At 42.9% G+C, this 17,075-nt stretch overlaps 1 protein-coding gene across 1 annotated transcript in view; it reads left to right on the top strand.

The window, feature by feature from the left end:
* The window catches only part of LOC120020198 (synapsin-2-like), a 194,910-nt gene that overhangs the window by 67,313 nt on the left and 110,522 nt on the right, over positions 1-17,075 (top strand). Inside the window, exons 2-4 of the mRNA XM_038963705.1 lie at positions 259-392; positions 594-601; positions 1,182-1,273. Coding sequence (XP_038819633.1) covers positions 259-392; positions 594-601; positions 1,182-1,273 — 234 coding nt within the window. The remainder of the gene's footprint in view (positions 1-258; positions 393-593; positions 602-1,181; positions 1,274-17,075) is intronic.

Genomic DNA, 17,075 nt, shown 5'->3' on the forward strand with positions numbered 1-17,075 from the left:
GGTGGAAGGTTCCACCCACTGCCTGGGCTTTAGGAGGAAAGACAATGGAATATTGGACACTTGTGCTGCGGGCTTTGGAGTCTGGTCAGACTGGCCGGACCTCAACGACCTGTACAACCAAACTGGAGTGGAGCTCAGGTGGACACGGACTGATATGCAAACTGAGCCTGTGACTGCCTCTGATGCAGTTATGGCAGATTGCGGTGTTGTTGTGGAGGCTTCTGTCACCCATGATGGAACATCTCATCTTACATCCAGGACAACACTCATTGGTATCAGACGGATGCAGCTACTGCAACACTGGACTGGCCTGAGGCTGCAGGGGAAACTCACTGCTCTGGACTGTGCTGACCACTCTGTCTCCCATTCCATGTACCAGAATGCTCCCATTGGTGAGGGCAATTTCAACTTTACTGTTAAGGCGAGGCTGCAAGTTCTACCAACAAAATATAATCTAGCACATTGGTACCCTGCAAGCCGTGACCCATTTTGTATTGAGTCAAATGTAATGGAGTCCATTGCCCATGTTAATGGCTGCTGTTCATACAAGGATTTGTACATTGCTAGACATGACCGCCTTATTGACCTGATAGCCAGCGAGGTGAGACAAGTGGTCTCACCAACAGCACACGTGAATATACATCCTAGTGTAAGGGGATGCTGGTATGATGAGGTTGATGTGTTTTCCTGTATGCCAAATAAATCAGATATTGTTGTTGATGGGGGAGGCCAGGGGGATGTGCTCATTTTGGAAGTGGGCTGCTCAATTGACAGCTACATGTAGTAGGTGCAAGTTGGTGGCGCTGATATTCGGCAGTCTCGGACACATACACAGACTTGCAGTGCGTTGCCTCCAGATTGCGGGCCTGACAACATCTAGGGCCAAGCAATTGGCTAGGTACTGCTCTGTTTCAGCTGTCGTGGGCAGCCTAGCTTTTTGGAAAAGGAGGTGCTTTCTGTACCCTTGAGTGCCATGCATACAGTGACTTTTGAGATGTTTGGATCCTTTTTCTGTACATTTGATTGGTGGATTCAAATAAAGTGTTAAAAATGTGTGTGTGTGTGTGTGTGTGTGTGTGTGTGTGTGTGTGTGTGTGTGTGTGTGTGTGTGTGTGTGTGTGTGTGTGTGTGTGTGTGTGTGTGTGTGTGTGTGTGTGTGTGTGTGTGTGTGTGTGTGTCAGGCGGCGTTCTCAGAGATCAACCTGGTATCCCATGCCAACGGGTCGTGTAACGTGGACATACAGTTGATCAGGAACGGAACCAAAGTGGTGAGGTGAGTAATGTTTCCATCCAGAGACCTGCTACTACTAAGCACCATCTGAGCCCTTAAATCAAAGGTTATTTATTACACGCCAACATACATCCAATACACTCAGGGCAGCTGGGCCATATTGAACACCGCTGTGTTTGTAACTAATGAAGTCATATTTTAGATTAAATATCTAGGAATTCTACCCATATTAGAGTGGGAGAAGTTCAAATATCTGTAGTAATATCTGTAATAATATCTGTAGTAATATCTGTAGTAATATCTGTAATAATATCTGTAGTAATATCTGTAGTAATATCTGTAGTAATATCAGTAATATCTGTAGTAATATCAGTAATAATATCAGTAATAACATCTGTAGTAATATCAGTAATAATATATGTAGTAATATCTGTAGTAATATCAGTAATAATATCTGTAGTAATATCTGTAGTAATATCAGTAATAATATCTGTAGTAATATCTGTAATAATATCTGTAGTAATATCTGTAGTAATATCAGTAATAATATCTGTAGTAATATCAGTAATAATATCTGTAGTAATATCTGTAGTAATATCAGTAATAATATCAGTAATAATATCTGTAGTAATATCAGTAATAATTGTAGTCAAAAACTCAGCAAAAAAAGAAACGTCCTCTCACTTTTCAACTGTGTTTATTTTCAGCAAACTTAACATGTGTAAATATTTGTATGAACATAACAAGATTCAACAACTGAGACATAAACTGAACAAGTTCCACAGACATGTGACCAACAGAAATGGAATAATGTGTCCCTGAACAAAGGGGATCAAAATCAAAAGTAACAGTCAGTATCTGGTGTGGCCATCAGCAGCATTAAGTACTGCAGTGCATCTCCTCCTCATGGACTGCACCAGATTTGCCAGTTCTTGTTGTGAGGTGTTATCCCACTCTTCCACCAAGGCACCTGCAAGTTCCCGGACATTTCTGAGGGGGGAAATGGCCCTTGCCCTCACCCTCCAGTCCAACAGGTCCCAGAGGTGCTCAATGGGATTGAGATCCGGGCTCTTCGCTGGCCATGGCAGAACACTGACATTCCTGTCTTGCAGGAAATCACACACAGAATGAGCATTATGGCTGGTGGCATTGTCATGCTGGAGGGTCATGTCAGGATGAACCTGCAGGAAGGGTACCACATGAGGGAGGAGGATGTCTCCCTGTAACGCACAGCGTTGCGATTGCCTGCAATGACAACAAGCTCAGTCCGATGATGCTGTGACATACCGCCCCAGACCACGACGGACCCTCCAACTCCAAATCGATCCCGCTCCAGAGTACAGGCCTCGGTGTAACGCTCATTCCGTCAATGATAAACGCGAATCCGACCATCACCCCTGGTGAGACAAGACCGCGACTCGTTAAAGTGAAGAGCACTTTTTGCGGTGGATTTGTGCCCATAGGTGACATTGTTGCCGGTGATGTATGGTGAGGACCTGCCTTACAACAGGCCTACAAGCCCTCAGTCCAGCCTCTCTCAGCCTATTGCAGACAGTCTAAGCACTGATGGAGGGATTGTGCGTTCCTGGTGTAACTCTGGCAGTTGTTGTTGCCATCCTGTACCTGTCCCGCAGGTGTGATGTTCGGATGTACTGATCCTGTTGCAGGTGTTGTAACACGTGGTCTGCCACTGCGAGGATGATCAGCTGTCCATCCTGTCTTAGGCGTCTCACAGTACAGACATTGCAATTTATTGCCCTGGCCACATCTGCAGTCCTCATGCCTCCTTGCAGCATGCCTAAGGCACATTCACGCAGATGAGCAGGGACCCTGGGCATCTTTCTTTTGTTTTTTTTCAATAGAAAGTCAGTAGAAAGGCCTCTTTAGTGTAACTGTGACCTTAATTGCCTACCGTCTGTGAGCTGTTAGTGTCTTAACGACCGTTCCACTGGTGCATGTTCATTAATTGTTTATGGTTCATTGAACAAGCATGGGAAACAGTGTTTAAATCCTTTACAATGAAGATCTGTGAAGTTATTTCGATTTTTACGAATTATCTTTGAAAGACAGGGTCCTGAAAAAGGGCCGTTTCTTTTTTTGCTGAGTTTATATGGAGTAATGATTACATAGTAACGTAAATGTACAGGATGGTCCAGACTGCACTGTGACCAGAGGCAGCTCCAGACCTCTCTAGACCACTTCAGACTGCTTCAGACTGCTTCAGATAACTTCAGACTGCTTCAGACCACTTCAGACTGCTTCAGACCACTTCAGACTGCTTCAGACTGCTTCAGATAACTTCAGACTGCTTCAGACCACTTCAGACCTCTCTAGACCACTTCAGACTGCTTCAGACTGCTTCAGATAACTTCAGAATGCTTCAGGAATCTGCGCTGAGATTGTTTTCATTGTTTTCACAGTCTAATGTAAAGTAGCCCTAACCCTAACCCTAACCCTAACCCTAACCCTAACCCTAACTAGGCAAGTCAGTTAACAACACATTCTTATTTACAATGACAGCCTAGGAACAGTGGGTTAACTGCCTTGTTCAGGGGCAGAACGACAGATTTTTACCTTGTCAGCTCGGGGGATTTGATCTAGCAACCTTTCGGTTACTAGTCCAACGCTCTAACCACTAGGCTACCTGCTGTCTGTACTGTGAGATGCCTTGATGACCAACTGGGGTAATTTTGACTCCATGAAGAAATGTATTGGAAAAAACAACAATCATAGCAAAATATCAACAGCATGTCAATTTTTTTATCTGAAATGAAAAATAACCAAAACAGACTTTTGTTTTAGCTAAATTACAGTTAATTTGCATATTATGTAAAACACACATTTTAAAAGTTCCCTTTAACCATGTCTCAGTAATGACCAAAACATCTGGATTGGAGCTGTGAACCCACACTTTCAAATTATCCATTTTGGGTAATAAGCTTCCAGTGTTAACATGCAGAAAACCCAGGCTTTTACGAGAGCGGAAATCAGTGAAGCAGATATCGGAGCACAAGTCAGAATTGAGGCTAGCAACAGTAGATGGGCCAGGGTGTACATGCACATTTCCAGATTTCATCAACAGTAATACAATCAGGGAACGGCAGAAGACAGGGAGAGCTCTGCAGTGCTAATTTATGACATCTGAATGTGCATCAGATGATAACAAGATCATATTGTACAGTAATTTCATCAGGTAACATGAATACAAAGCCGGTGAGAGGTGGTTAGAATAAGATGAGAGGCCAAAAGTCAGTGTAACCAATAGAGAGTCAGAGTCCCGAGTGTGGCAGCAAACATAGTCTGTCCCACTGTTGGGTAAAGAAAGTTCGTAGTCAACAAAGCATGCAGAAGTCATGACGCAAATAGCAAAATAGCTAAATGCGCAATAATTTAAAAATATATATAATCACTTGGGGCTAGCCATTGTAAGTTCAGAGTCATTCGCCCCATCAGTGCGTGTGTGCTGGAGGCGAGTGAAATATCTGATATTGGCAGAAAGCTTAAATTCTTGTTTATCTAACTGCACTGTCCAATTTACAGTAGCTATTACAGTGAAATAATACCATGCTATTGTTTGAGGAGAGTGCACAGTTTTGAACATGAAAAGTTATTTAAAAACGAATTAGGCACATTTGGGCAGTCTTGATACAACATTTTGAACAAAAATACAATGGTTCATTGGATCAGTCTAAAACTTTTGCACATACACTGCTGCCATCTAGTGGCCAAAATCTAATTGCAGCTGGGCTGGAAAAAGTCATTATGGTCTTTCTCTTGCATTTCAAAGATGATTGTACAAAAAAAGACCAAAAAAATGAATGTTTTTTTCTTTGTATTATCTTTTACGAGATCAATTTGTTGTATTCTCCAACATTCCTTTACAAAAACGTCAAAGTGTTTCCTTTCAAATGGTACCAAGAAAATGCATATCCTTGCTTCAGAGCCTGAGCTACAGGCAGTTAGATTTGGTTAAGTCGTTTTAGGTGAAAAAAATGTCTTCAACAAGTTTGAACAGGCTAGCAACACTGTTCCCGAACAAGTTGCAAGTTTAGCTAGTCGAAGAGGGGGAGAGTCCTAGTCCAGTCGCTTTTCAAACATTCCCCAGTTACGGGAAAATGCCTTTTACACAAAGTGAAGGAATACAAGAATATTTCCCGATCCTAGACTCTTTCTTACCGGTGTCAGCCTGATAGAGTTCGTGCCTGTGCTCTCTATCTCCAGTAGGATCCTGTTCCGCTGCTATTTCAACGCCATGTTTCCATATCTCCATAGGTTGTGATTGGGTCTTCTTCAAAGTCTGCTTTCCCCAGAGAGGAGCCAGTTAGCTACAAATGTTTGGCAGTTGACATTACAGTACCCAGGCTGTATGGGCCCTAACCCTCATTACAGTACCCAGGCTGTATGGGCCCTAACCCTCATTACAGTACCCAGGCTGTATGGGCCCTAACCCTCATTACAGTACCCAGGCTGTATGGGCCCTAACCCTCATTACAGTACCCAGGCTGTATGGGCCCTAACCCTCATTACAGTACCCAGGCTGTATGGGCCCTAACCCTCATTACAGTACCCAGGATGTATGGGCCCTAACCCTCATTACAGTACCCAGGCTGTATGGGCCCTAACCCTCATTACAGTACCCAGGCTGTATGGGCCCTAACCCTCATTACAGTATCCAGGCTGTATGGGCCCTAACCCTCATTACAGTACCCAGGCTGTATGGGCCCTAACCCTCATTACAGTACCCAGGCTGTATGGGCCCTAACCCTCATTACAGTACCCAGGATGTATGGGCCCTAACCCTCATTACAGTACCCAGGCTGTATGGGCCCTAACCCTCATTACAGTACCCAGGATGTATGGGCCCTAACCCTCATTACAGTACCCAGGCTGTATGGGCCCTAACCCTCATTACAGTACCCAGGCTGTATGGGCCCTAACCCTCATTACAGTACCCAGGCTGTATGGGCCCTAACCCTCATTACAGTACCCAGGATGTATGGGCCCTAACCCTCATTACAGTACCCAGGATGTATGGGCCCTAACCCTCATTACAGTACCCAGGCTGTATGGGCCCTAACCCTCATTACAGTACCCAGGCTGTATGGGCCCTAACCCTCATTACAGTACCCAGGATGTATGGGCCCTAACCCTCATTACAGTACCCAGGCTGTATGGGCCCTAACCCTCATTACAGTACCCAGGATGTATGGGCCCTAACCCTCATTACAGTACCCAGGCTGTATGGGCCCTAACCCTCATTACAGTACCCAGGCTGTATGATTCCTGAGCCTCATTACAGTACCCAGGCTGTATGGGCCCTAACCCTCATTACAGTACCCAGGCTGTATGGGCCCTAACCCTCATTACAGTACCCAGGCTGTATGGTTCATAACCCTCATTACAGTACCCAGGCTGTATGGGCCCTAACCCTCATTACAGTATCCAGGCTGTATGGGCCCTAACCCTCATTACAGTACCCAGGCTGTATGGGCCCTAACCCTCATTACAGTACCCAGGCTGTATGGGCCCTAACCCTCATTACAGTACCCAGGCTGTATGGGCCCTAACCCTCATTACAGTATCCAGGCTGTATGGGCCCTAACCCTCATTACAGTACCCAGGCTGTATGGGCCCTAACCCTCATTACAGTACCCAGACTGTATGGGCCCTAACCCTCATTACAGTACCCAGGCTGTATGGGCCCTAACCCTCATTACAGTACCCAGGCTGTATGGGCCCTAACCCTCATTACAGTACCCAGGATGTATGGGCCCTAACCCTCATTACAGTACCCAGGCTGTATGGTTCATAACCCTCATTACAGTACCCAGGCTGTATGGGCCCTAACCCTCATTACAGTACCCAGGCTGTATGGTTCATAACCCTCATTACAGTACCCAGGCTGTATGGGCCCTAACCCTCATTACAGTACCCAGGCTGTATGGTTCATAACCCTCATTACAGTACCCAGGCTGTATGGGCCCTAACCCTCATTACAGTACCCAGACTGTATGGGCCCTAACCCTCATTACAGTACCCAGGCTGTATGGGCCCTAACCCTCATTACAGTACCCAGGATGTATGGGCCCTAACCCTCATTACAGTACCCAGGATGTATGGGCCCTAACCCTCATTACAGTACCCAGGCTGTATGGGCCCTAACCCTCATTACAGTACCCAGGCTGTATGGGCCCTAACCCTCATTACAGTACCCAGGATGTATGGGCCCTAACCCTCATTACAGTACCCAGGCTGTATGGGCCCTAACCCTCATTACAGTACCCAGGCTGTATGATTCCTGAGCCTCATTACAGTACCCAGGCTGTATGGGCCCTAACCCTCATTACAGTACCCAGGATGTATGGGCCCTAACCCTCATTACAGTACCCAGGCTGTATGGTTCATAACCCTCATTACAGTACCCAGACTGTATGGTTCCAAACCCTCATTACTGCAACAACAACAAAAAAATAGCCCACGTTAACAAATGTACATTTTTATTTAAGATCAATATCAAATCGTTAGTCACATGCGCCGAATACAATAGACGTAGACCTTACAGTGATATACATACTTAAGAGCCCCTAACCAACAGTGCAGTTTAAAAAAAATATGGATTAGAATAAGAGATAAGAGTAACAAGTAATTAAAGAGCAGCAGTAAAAAAATAACAATACAGGGGGTGCTGGTACAGAGTCAATGTGCGGGGGAACCGGTTATTTGAGGTAGTATGTACATGTAGGTAGAGTTAATTAAAGTGGCTATGCATAGATGACAACAGAGAGTGGCAGCGGAGTGGGGGGGGGGGGCAATTCAAATAGTCTGGGTAGCCATTTGACTAGAGTCTTTTGGCTTGGGAGTGGAAGTGATGGGGTCAACTTGGGGTCATGATGGGGGCTGCACCAAATGGTTGATGTATTATAATAATTGATTATGCTTATGTTGTATTACTAGAATGGGAAGGGCTATAAGACCCCTCCTCCACTACATCTATAGGGTCCTGGACTACAGATTAACAATATATATATGCATTATACGGTGTAATATTGTTCCACAGTTATTTTCTAGTCTCTGCTTCTTATAACAAATGGTCTGAGAGATGTGTGAGTTATTGCAGTCAAAACAGGGTGTCTGTGAGAAAGCGCCTCAAGGATAAAAGAGATTCATAGACACAGAACCCTGCAGGGGAGTGAAAGAGATAAGAGACTAGTCAGACATACCACTATAAAGCAACGTGGGGAGTGGAAAATTACTGCTGAGCCCTTAGAAAACTCTGGAACTATTGTCTCTCCTGCAAGTTTGTATAACTGTATATGCATGGGCTTGGTCTCATGAGTAGAAGGTGTTGACGTAGGCAGTTACATCGCTAGGGGTTGACTGCAAGAATATTAAAAGCAACTTGGACTTTTCCTATTTTGCAGAACTCAGGAGCGACATCAGTTGTATGTTTGATGATTGATCTTTGACTTCTGTCAGCAGCTGTATTTTGATTAAAATTGTTATGATTTATAAGTGCACATTTTGAGTTTTCATTATTTGTTAAGTAAATAACTGAGCTCAGAAAAGTGGAACCAACAGAAGCTTTTTAGAAGCCTCTTGGACCTAGACTTGGCACTCCAGTACTGCTTGCCGTTTGGTAGCAGAGAGAACAGTCTATAACTAGGGTGGCTGGAGTCTTTGACAATTTTTAGGGCCTTCCTCTGACACTGCCTATTAAAGAGGTCCTGGATGGCAGGAAGCTTGGCCACAGTGATGCACCAGGCTGTTCGCACTACCCTCTGTAGTGCCTTGCGGTTGGAGGCCGAGCAGTTACCATACCAGGCAGTGACGCAACCAGTCAGGAGGCTCTCGATGGTGCAGCAGTAGAACCTTTTGAGGATCTGAGGACTCGTGCCAAATCTTTTCTGTCTCCTGAGGGCAAATAGGTTTTGTTGTGCCCGCTTCACGACTGTCTTGGTGTGCTTGGACCATATTAGTTTGTTGGTGATGTGGACACCAAGGAACTTGAAGCTCTCAACCTGCTCCACTGCAGCCCTGGCATTGAGAATGGGGGTGTGCTCGGTCCTCTTTTTCCTGTAGTCCACAATCATCTACTTTGTCTTGATCACGTTGAGGGACAGGTTGCTGTCCTGGCACCACATTGCCAGGTCTCTGACCTCCTCCCTATAGGCTGTCTTGTTATTGTCGGTATTCAGTCCTACCGCTGTTGTGTCATCGGCAAATTTAATGATGGTGTTGGAGTCGTGCCTGGCCATGCAGTCATGAGTGAACAGGGAGTACAGGAGGGGGCTGAGCATGCACCCCTAAGGGGCCCCTGTGTTGAGGATCAGCGTTGCGGATGTGTCGTCTCCTACCCTTACCACCTGCTGGTGGCCCATCAGGAAGTCCAGGATCTAGTTGCAGAGGGAGGTGTTTAGTCCCAGGGTCCATAGCTTATTGATGAGCTTAGAGGGCACTATGGTGTTGAATCCTGAGCTGTAGTCAATGAATAGCATTCTCACATAGGTGTTGTCATGACGTTGGCCTGAGGGGGGAGGTTTATGACCCCCATAAATACCTTTCCCCTTTTTCCTCTCTCTACTCTACTGATGTGACTATTGAACATCCCTTTGTTAACATTGAGAGAGAGTCTGGTGACATCAAAAGATGGGAAATGGAACCATATTTCGGTAATCCAACCAGTTATATAATATGCGTTGGGACTTAATGAATAGGATGTCAGTTCAGTTGACGTCTGAGACATGATTACTGATGATAGGACGACATAAACTGTATCTTGGAAAATCTACACATTCTAGTTATCAGATTCACATGGAATTGTTGTGCAATTTAAATGTTTAAATATGAAACTATTTGTGAAAAGATGAAATTTTTAGCTTCTTAACCTGTCTGATTCTAGCGTTCCGCCAGCGGAACTCCTCCCACATTCCACTGAAAAGGCAGAGCGCGAAATTCAAAATATATATTTTTTTAATATTTAACTTTCACACATTAACAAGTCCAATACAGCAAATGAAAGGTACACATCTTGTGAATCCAGCCAACATGTCCGATTTTTAAAATGTTTTACAGCGAAAACAGCACGTATATTTATGTTAGCTCACCACCAAATACAAAAAAGGACAGACATTTTTCACAGCATGCACAAAGCCAACCTAACTAACCAAGAACCAACCAAACTAACCAAGAAACAACTTCATCAGATGACAGTCTTATAACATGTTACACAATAAATCTATGTTTTGTTCGAAAAATGTGCATATTTGAGGTATAAATCAGTTTTACATTGCAGCTACCATCACAGCTACCGTCAAAAATAGCACCGAAGCAGCCAGAGTAATTATAGAGACCAACGTGGAATACCTAAATACTCATCATAAAACATTTCTGAAAAATGCATCGTGTACTGCAAATGAAAGACAAGCATCTTGTGAATCCAGCCAATATTTCAGATTTTTTAAGTGTTTTACAGCGAAAACACAATATAGCATTATATTAGCTTACTACAATAGACTACCACACTACCGCATTCATTCATCAAGGCACGTTAGCGATAGCAATAGGCACGTTAGCGTTAGCGAATAAACCAGCAAAAGATATTCATTTTCACTAACCTTCATAAACCTTCCTCAGATGACAGTCCTATAACATCAGGTTATACATACACTTATGTTTTGTTCGAAAATGTGCCTATTTAGAGCTGAAATCAGTGGTTATCCATTATGCTAACGTAGCTTATTTTTCCCAGAATGTGCGGATATTTCTATTAGACTCTCACCTATTCTGACCAAATAGCTATTCATAAACATTACAAAAAAATACATGTTGTATAGGAAATGATAGATCCACTAGTTCTTAATGCAATCGCAGTGTTAGAATTCTAAAAATATCTTCATTACGACATAAGGCTTATGTTATAGCGAGAGAATGGCCAAAACCTGGGCGCAAAACTATTAGTACACAGTTCGACAGATATATGAAATAGCATCATAAAATGTTTCTTACTTTTGGTGATCTTCCATCAGAATGTTGGACAAGGGGTCCTTTGTCCAGAACAGTCGTTGTTTGGATTTAGAACATCGTTTTTCCCTCTTGAATTAGCAAGCACACTGGCCAAGTGGCGCGAAGCTCTCCATTCTGAACAAAGGGCAGACAACGCAACACGCCTAACGTCCCGAATAAATTTAAAAAATCTAATAAAACTATATTGAAAAAACATACTTTACGATGATATTGTCACATGTATCAAATAAAATCAAAGCCGGAGATAGTATTCGCCTATAACGACAGCTTTTCAAAAGGCAATCCCACTGTCCTCCTCGCGTCTTCCTGAAAACATGAAATCGGTGACACGTCATTCCAAGAGGACGTATTCCATCTCAGACCAAGATAATCACCTAATTTCTTCTCTCACTGCATCTTGACATCCAGGGGAAGGTGTATGACGTGCATGTATACTAATAGGTCTCATGCCCATTTATAGGCAGGACTTAGAAGAGAGCCTCGATTTCAGACTTTCCACTTCCTGGTCAGGAAGTTTGTGCCAAATGAGTTCTGTTTCACTCACAGATATAATTCAAACTGTTTTAGAAACTAGAGAGTGTTTTCTATCCAATAGTAATAATAATATGCATATTGTACGAGCAAGAATTGAGTACGAGGCCGTTTAAATTGGGCACGTTTTTCCCCCAAAGTGACAACAGCGCCCCCTGTCCTCATCAGGTTAATGAGAGAACGGTTTGTCATAAGAACACCACTTTGCTCACTCAGAGGCCCCGCCCAAGTGAACAGACATGGGTTGTAAACTATGAAACACGCCCTTCTTTCACCACTATATAAACCCGTTTACGAAAATGTAACTTTCTGTTCCAAGGACGTGAGGACTTACCATCCCCACGTTGAAAGGACAAAGACCACCTACAGAACTAAGCCAACCTCAGCAAGAACCTAACGAAATTAGCATCGAATTTCAATGTGAAGGTGACGACCTACACGCCGGAAGGATGAATTTCGACTATACCAGCCAGAATATAGCATGAGCTTAAAGTATGGCAACTTGGTATGAACTTTGAACTCTTATTCACTAAAGAAGTGCTACCTCCTCCACCCGCTAAACGTGGGCTAGGAGAGGACGGACAGAGTATCCATTCTACCACACTCCAGTTCACCACTAGACAGTCTTCAGAGGACCAGAGATCCATGCTGGACCAACCCGCTTTCTATCGACGACCAATCTACCGAAGTGCAGCTCAGAGTAAATATTTATTGCATTCTCCTTTTTCAAATGAGCGGTTATTTAGAATGCATAAGATTCTGTATTTACGATAGAGTAGCTGCCTACGGCCCGATAGAGACATAGCTTCTCCCTTTGTTCCTCAGTCTTCCCGCTCTTTCATTCAAACCCAACCCCCTTTCCTTTGTGTAACCAGTCGTCACTGCTCCGTCCACCAGGAACGTTTTCTTTATGACATAATTTGTAATCAATGAATGATCCATTCTGCGTAGATGTAATTCTGTGTGATTATTTAGGTATTTAGTAAATAAATAATTAAACCAAATGTTGTATTGCTGATTCAACTTGTTAGCCAGGGTCCGTGAAGATAACCAAGAATTTACAACTTTCAGATGAGACTGAATAAAGTGAAGATTAAATATTGACTGCTATTGATGTAAAAGATTACTAGGTCTTTAAAGACGATCTAATGTTAAATACTGTTGAAGTAATATGGCTACAGGTTCATCTGCCTCACCTAAAGCCCATTCTGGTCAGAAGCTGCTATAGACCACCAAGTGCTACTAACTTTTGTAAAATGCTTGATAATTTATGTGAGAGATACTTTCAGGGTGATTTAAATATTGACTGGCTTTCATCAGGCTGCCCACTCAAGAGAAAGCTTCATACTAACTTGTGCCTGCAACCTGGTTTAGGTAATCAATCAACCTACCAGGGTAGTTAAAAACAGTACAAGAATGAAATTATCAACATGTATTGATCATATCTTTACTAATGCTGCAGAAATTAGTTTGAAAGCAGTATCCAAATCCATCGGATGTAGTAATCACAATATAGTAGCCATATCTAGGAAAACTAAAGTTATAAAGGCTCAGCCTAATATTGTGTATAGGAGGTCATACAATAAGTTTTGTAGTGATGTTGTTGATATGAAGAATATTTGTTGGTCTGTGTTCTGTAATGACGGTCAACCACAAAACACATTAATAAAATTGCTTATTCCAGTTACTAATAAGCATGCACCCATTAAGAAAATGACTGTCAAAACTGTTAAATCCCCATGGATTGATGAGGAATTTAAAAACTGTATAGTTGAGAGGGATGAGGCAAAGGAGATGGCAAATAGGTCTGGCTTTACAACCGATTGGCAAACATACTGCAAACTGAGAAATCATGTGACTAAACTGAATAAAAAAAGAAGAAACTACACTATGAAACAAAGAACAATAATAATGATCGTAAAAAGCATTGGAGCACCTTAAATATCATTTTGGGCAAAAAAGCTAACTCGGCTCCATCATTCATTGAATTAGATGGCTCATTAATCAAAAACCCACTGATATTGCCAACTACTTTAATGATTTTTTCATTGTCAAGATTAGCAAATTTAGGCATGACAGCAACAAATGCTGACACTACACATCCAAGTACAGTTTATCTGACTAAATTCTGAAAGAGCAATTATTGTAATTTTGAATTCCGTAAAGTAAGGAAGAGATGAAAAAATAATTGTTGTCTATCAACAATGACAAGCCACTGAGGTCTGACAACTTGGATGGAAAATTACTGAGGATAATAGTGGACGATATTGCCACTGCTATTACCCAACCTTAGTAAACTTTTGGAAAAAATAGTGTTTGACCAGATACAATGCTATTTTACAGTAAACAAATTGACAACAGACTTTCAGCGCGCTTGTAAGTAAGAAAATTCAACAAGCACAGCACGTACACACATGACTGATGATTGGCTGAGAGAAATTGATGATAAAAAGATTGTGGGGGCTGTTTCGTTATACTTCAGTGCTGCTTTTGACATTATCAATCATAGTCTGTTGCTGGAAAAATGTAGGTGTTATGGCTTTACACCCCCCGCTACAATGTGGATAAAGAGTTACCTGTCTGACCGAACACAGATGATGTTCTTTAATGAAAGCCTCTCCAACAAAATCCAGGAAGAATCAGGAATTCCCCAGGGCAGCAGTCTAGGCCCCTTCCTTTTTTCAATCTTTACTAATGACATGCCACTAGTTTGAGTAAAGCCAGTGTGTCCATGTATGCGGATGACTCAACAATTTACACGCAGCTACCACAGCAACTGAAATGACAGCAACACTTAAGAGCTGCAGTTCGTTTCTGAATGGGTGGCAAGGAATAAGTTAGTCTTAAATATTTCAAAAACTAAAAGCGTATTTGTGACAAATCATTCACTAAACATCAACTACATTTTGTAATGAATAATGTGGAAATTGAGCAAGTTGAGGAGACTAAACTGCTTTGTCAAAACATATTGATACAACAGTAGCTAGGATGGGGAGAAGTCTGTCTATAATAAAGTGCTGCTCTGCATTTTTAAAAGCACTATAAACAAGGCAGGTCCTACAGGCCCTAGTTTTGTCACAACTGGACTACTTTTCAGTCGTGTGCCACAAAGAGGGACATAGGAAAATTGCAATTGGCTCAGAATAGGGCAGCACGGCTGGCCCTTGGATGTACACAGACAGCTAACATTAATAATATGAATGTCAATCTCTCCTGGCTCAAAGCGGAGATTGACTACATCACTACTGATGTTTGTGAGAGGTATTGACATGTTAAATGCACCAAGCTGTCTGTTTAAACTACTAGCACACAGCTCAGACACCCATGCAAACCCCACAAGACATGCCACCAGAGGTCTCTTTACAGTCCCCAAGTCCAGAACAGACTATGGGAGGAGCACAGTACTCCATTGAGCCATGACTACATGGAACTCTATTCCACATCAAGTAACTCATGCCATCAGTAAAATTATATTTTAAAACAGATACAAATACACCTTATGGAACAGTGGGGACTGTGAAGCAACACAGACATAGACACATGCATATAAACACACGACAACATACGCACTATATAAAAACATGGATTTTTGGTATAGATATGTGGTAGTAGAGTAGAGGCCTGAGGGCACACACTTAATATATTGTGAAATCAGTTATGAATGTATTGTAATGTTTCTAAAATGTTTAACTGTCTTAATTTTGCTGGGCCCCAGGAAGAGTAGCTGCTGCCCTGGCAGCAGCTAATGTGGATCCATAGTAAATACAAATACAGTACACAGGCTGTATGGTTCTAACCCGTAGTACAGTACCCAGGTTGTATGGTTTCTAATCCTCATTACAATACCAAAACCAGGAGGCTGGTGGCAGCTTAATTGGGGAGGACGGGCGTGTGGTAATTGCTGGAGCAGAATGAGTGTAAATGTCTCTATAACAAAGACATGGTTTCCAGTGACGCTGACAGATTGAAACTGGTATCAACAAAATGTTTCACTCTATCCTCAATAAAAGGTTAAAGTATATTATAAAGTGTAATTAATAAGTTAGACACTCACCGGACAACTTTGGTGGGTACTGTAGCTAGCTAGATAGCCTGGTTTCCATTTTCCAACAGATGTTTCTAATCCTCTTGATTGGTCATCAATGGTTACTGGTCATGGAACTCATCTGTTCACCAGAAATGAATATTGGTAAACTGTTTGCCACTAGCGTCCATACAGTGCCATCGAAAGTGTTCAGACCGCTTGACTTTTTCCACATTTTGTTAGGATACAGCCTTATTCTAAAATGTATTAAAACATTAGTTCCCTTCCTTAATCTACACACAATAACCCATAATGACTAAGCAAAAACTGTTTTTTAGAAATGTTAGCAAATGTATAACAAATCCAACTAAAATCTCACATTTACATCAGTATTCAGCCCCTTTACTCAGTACTTTGTAGAAGCACCTTTGGCACAATTACAGCCTCAAGTCTTCTTGGGGATGACACTAAAAGCTTGGCACACCTGTATTTAGGGAGTTCTTCTCTGCAGATCCTCTCAAGCTCTGTCAGCTTGGATGGGGAGTGTGGCTGCACAGCTATTTTCAAGTATCTCCAGAGATCTTGCATCGGATTCAAGTCCGGTCTCTGACTGGGCCACTCAAGGACATTCAGAGACCTGTCCCGAAGCCACTCCTGTTGGAAGGTAAACCTTAGTCCCAGTCTGAGGTCCTGAGCACTCTGGAGCAGGTTTTCATAAAGGATCTCTCTGTTCATCTGTTCAAACAGATCATCTCTGTTTGCTCCGTTCATCTTTCCTTCGATCTTGACTAGTCTCCCAGTCCCTGCCGCTGAAAAACATCCCCACAGCAAGATGCTGCCACCACCATGATTCACTGTAGGGATGGTGTCAGGTTTTCTTCCAGACGTGACGCTTGGCGTTCACGCCATAGAGTTCAACCTTGGTTTCATCAGACCAGAGAATCTTGTTTCACATAGTCTGAGAGTCTTTAGGTGCCGTTTGGCAAACTCCAAGCCTGTTGTCATGTGCCTTTTACTGAGGAGTGGCTTCCGTCTGGCCACTCTGCCATAAAGGCCTGATTGGTGAAGGCTGCAGAGGTGGTTGTCCTTTTGGAAGGTTCTCCCATCTCCACAGAAGAACTCTAGAGCTCTGTCAGACTGACCATTGTGTTCTTGGTCACCTCCCTGACCAAGGCCCTTCTCCCCTGATCATTCAGTTTGGCCGGGCGACCAGCTCTAGGAAGAGTCTTGGTGGTTCCAAATTTCTTCCATTTAAGAATGATGGAG

Source organism: Salvelinus namaycush, chromosome 2, assembly GCF_016432855.1.
Source record: "Salvelinus namaycush isolate Seneca chromosome 2, SaNama_1.0, whole genome shotgun sequence".
Taxonomy (NCBI): domain Eukaryota; kingdom Metazoa; phylum Chordata; class Actinopteri; order Salmoniformes; family Salmonidae; genus Salvelinus; species Salvelinus namaycush.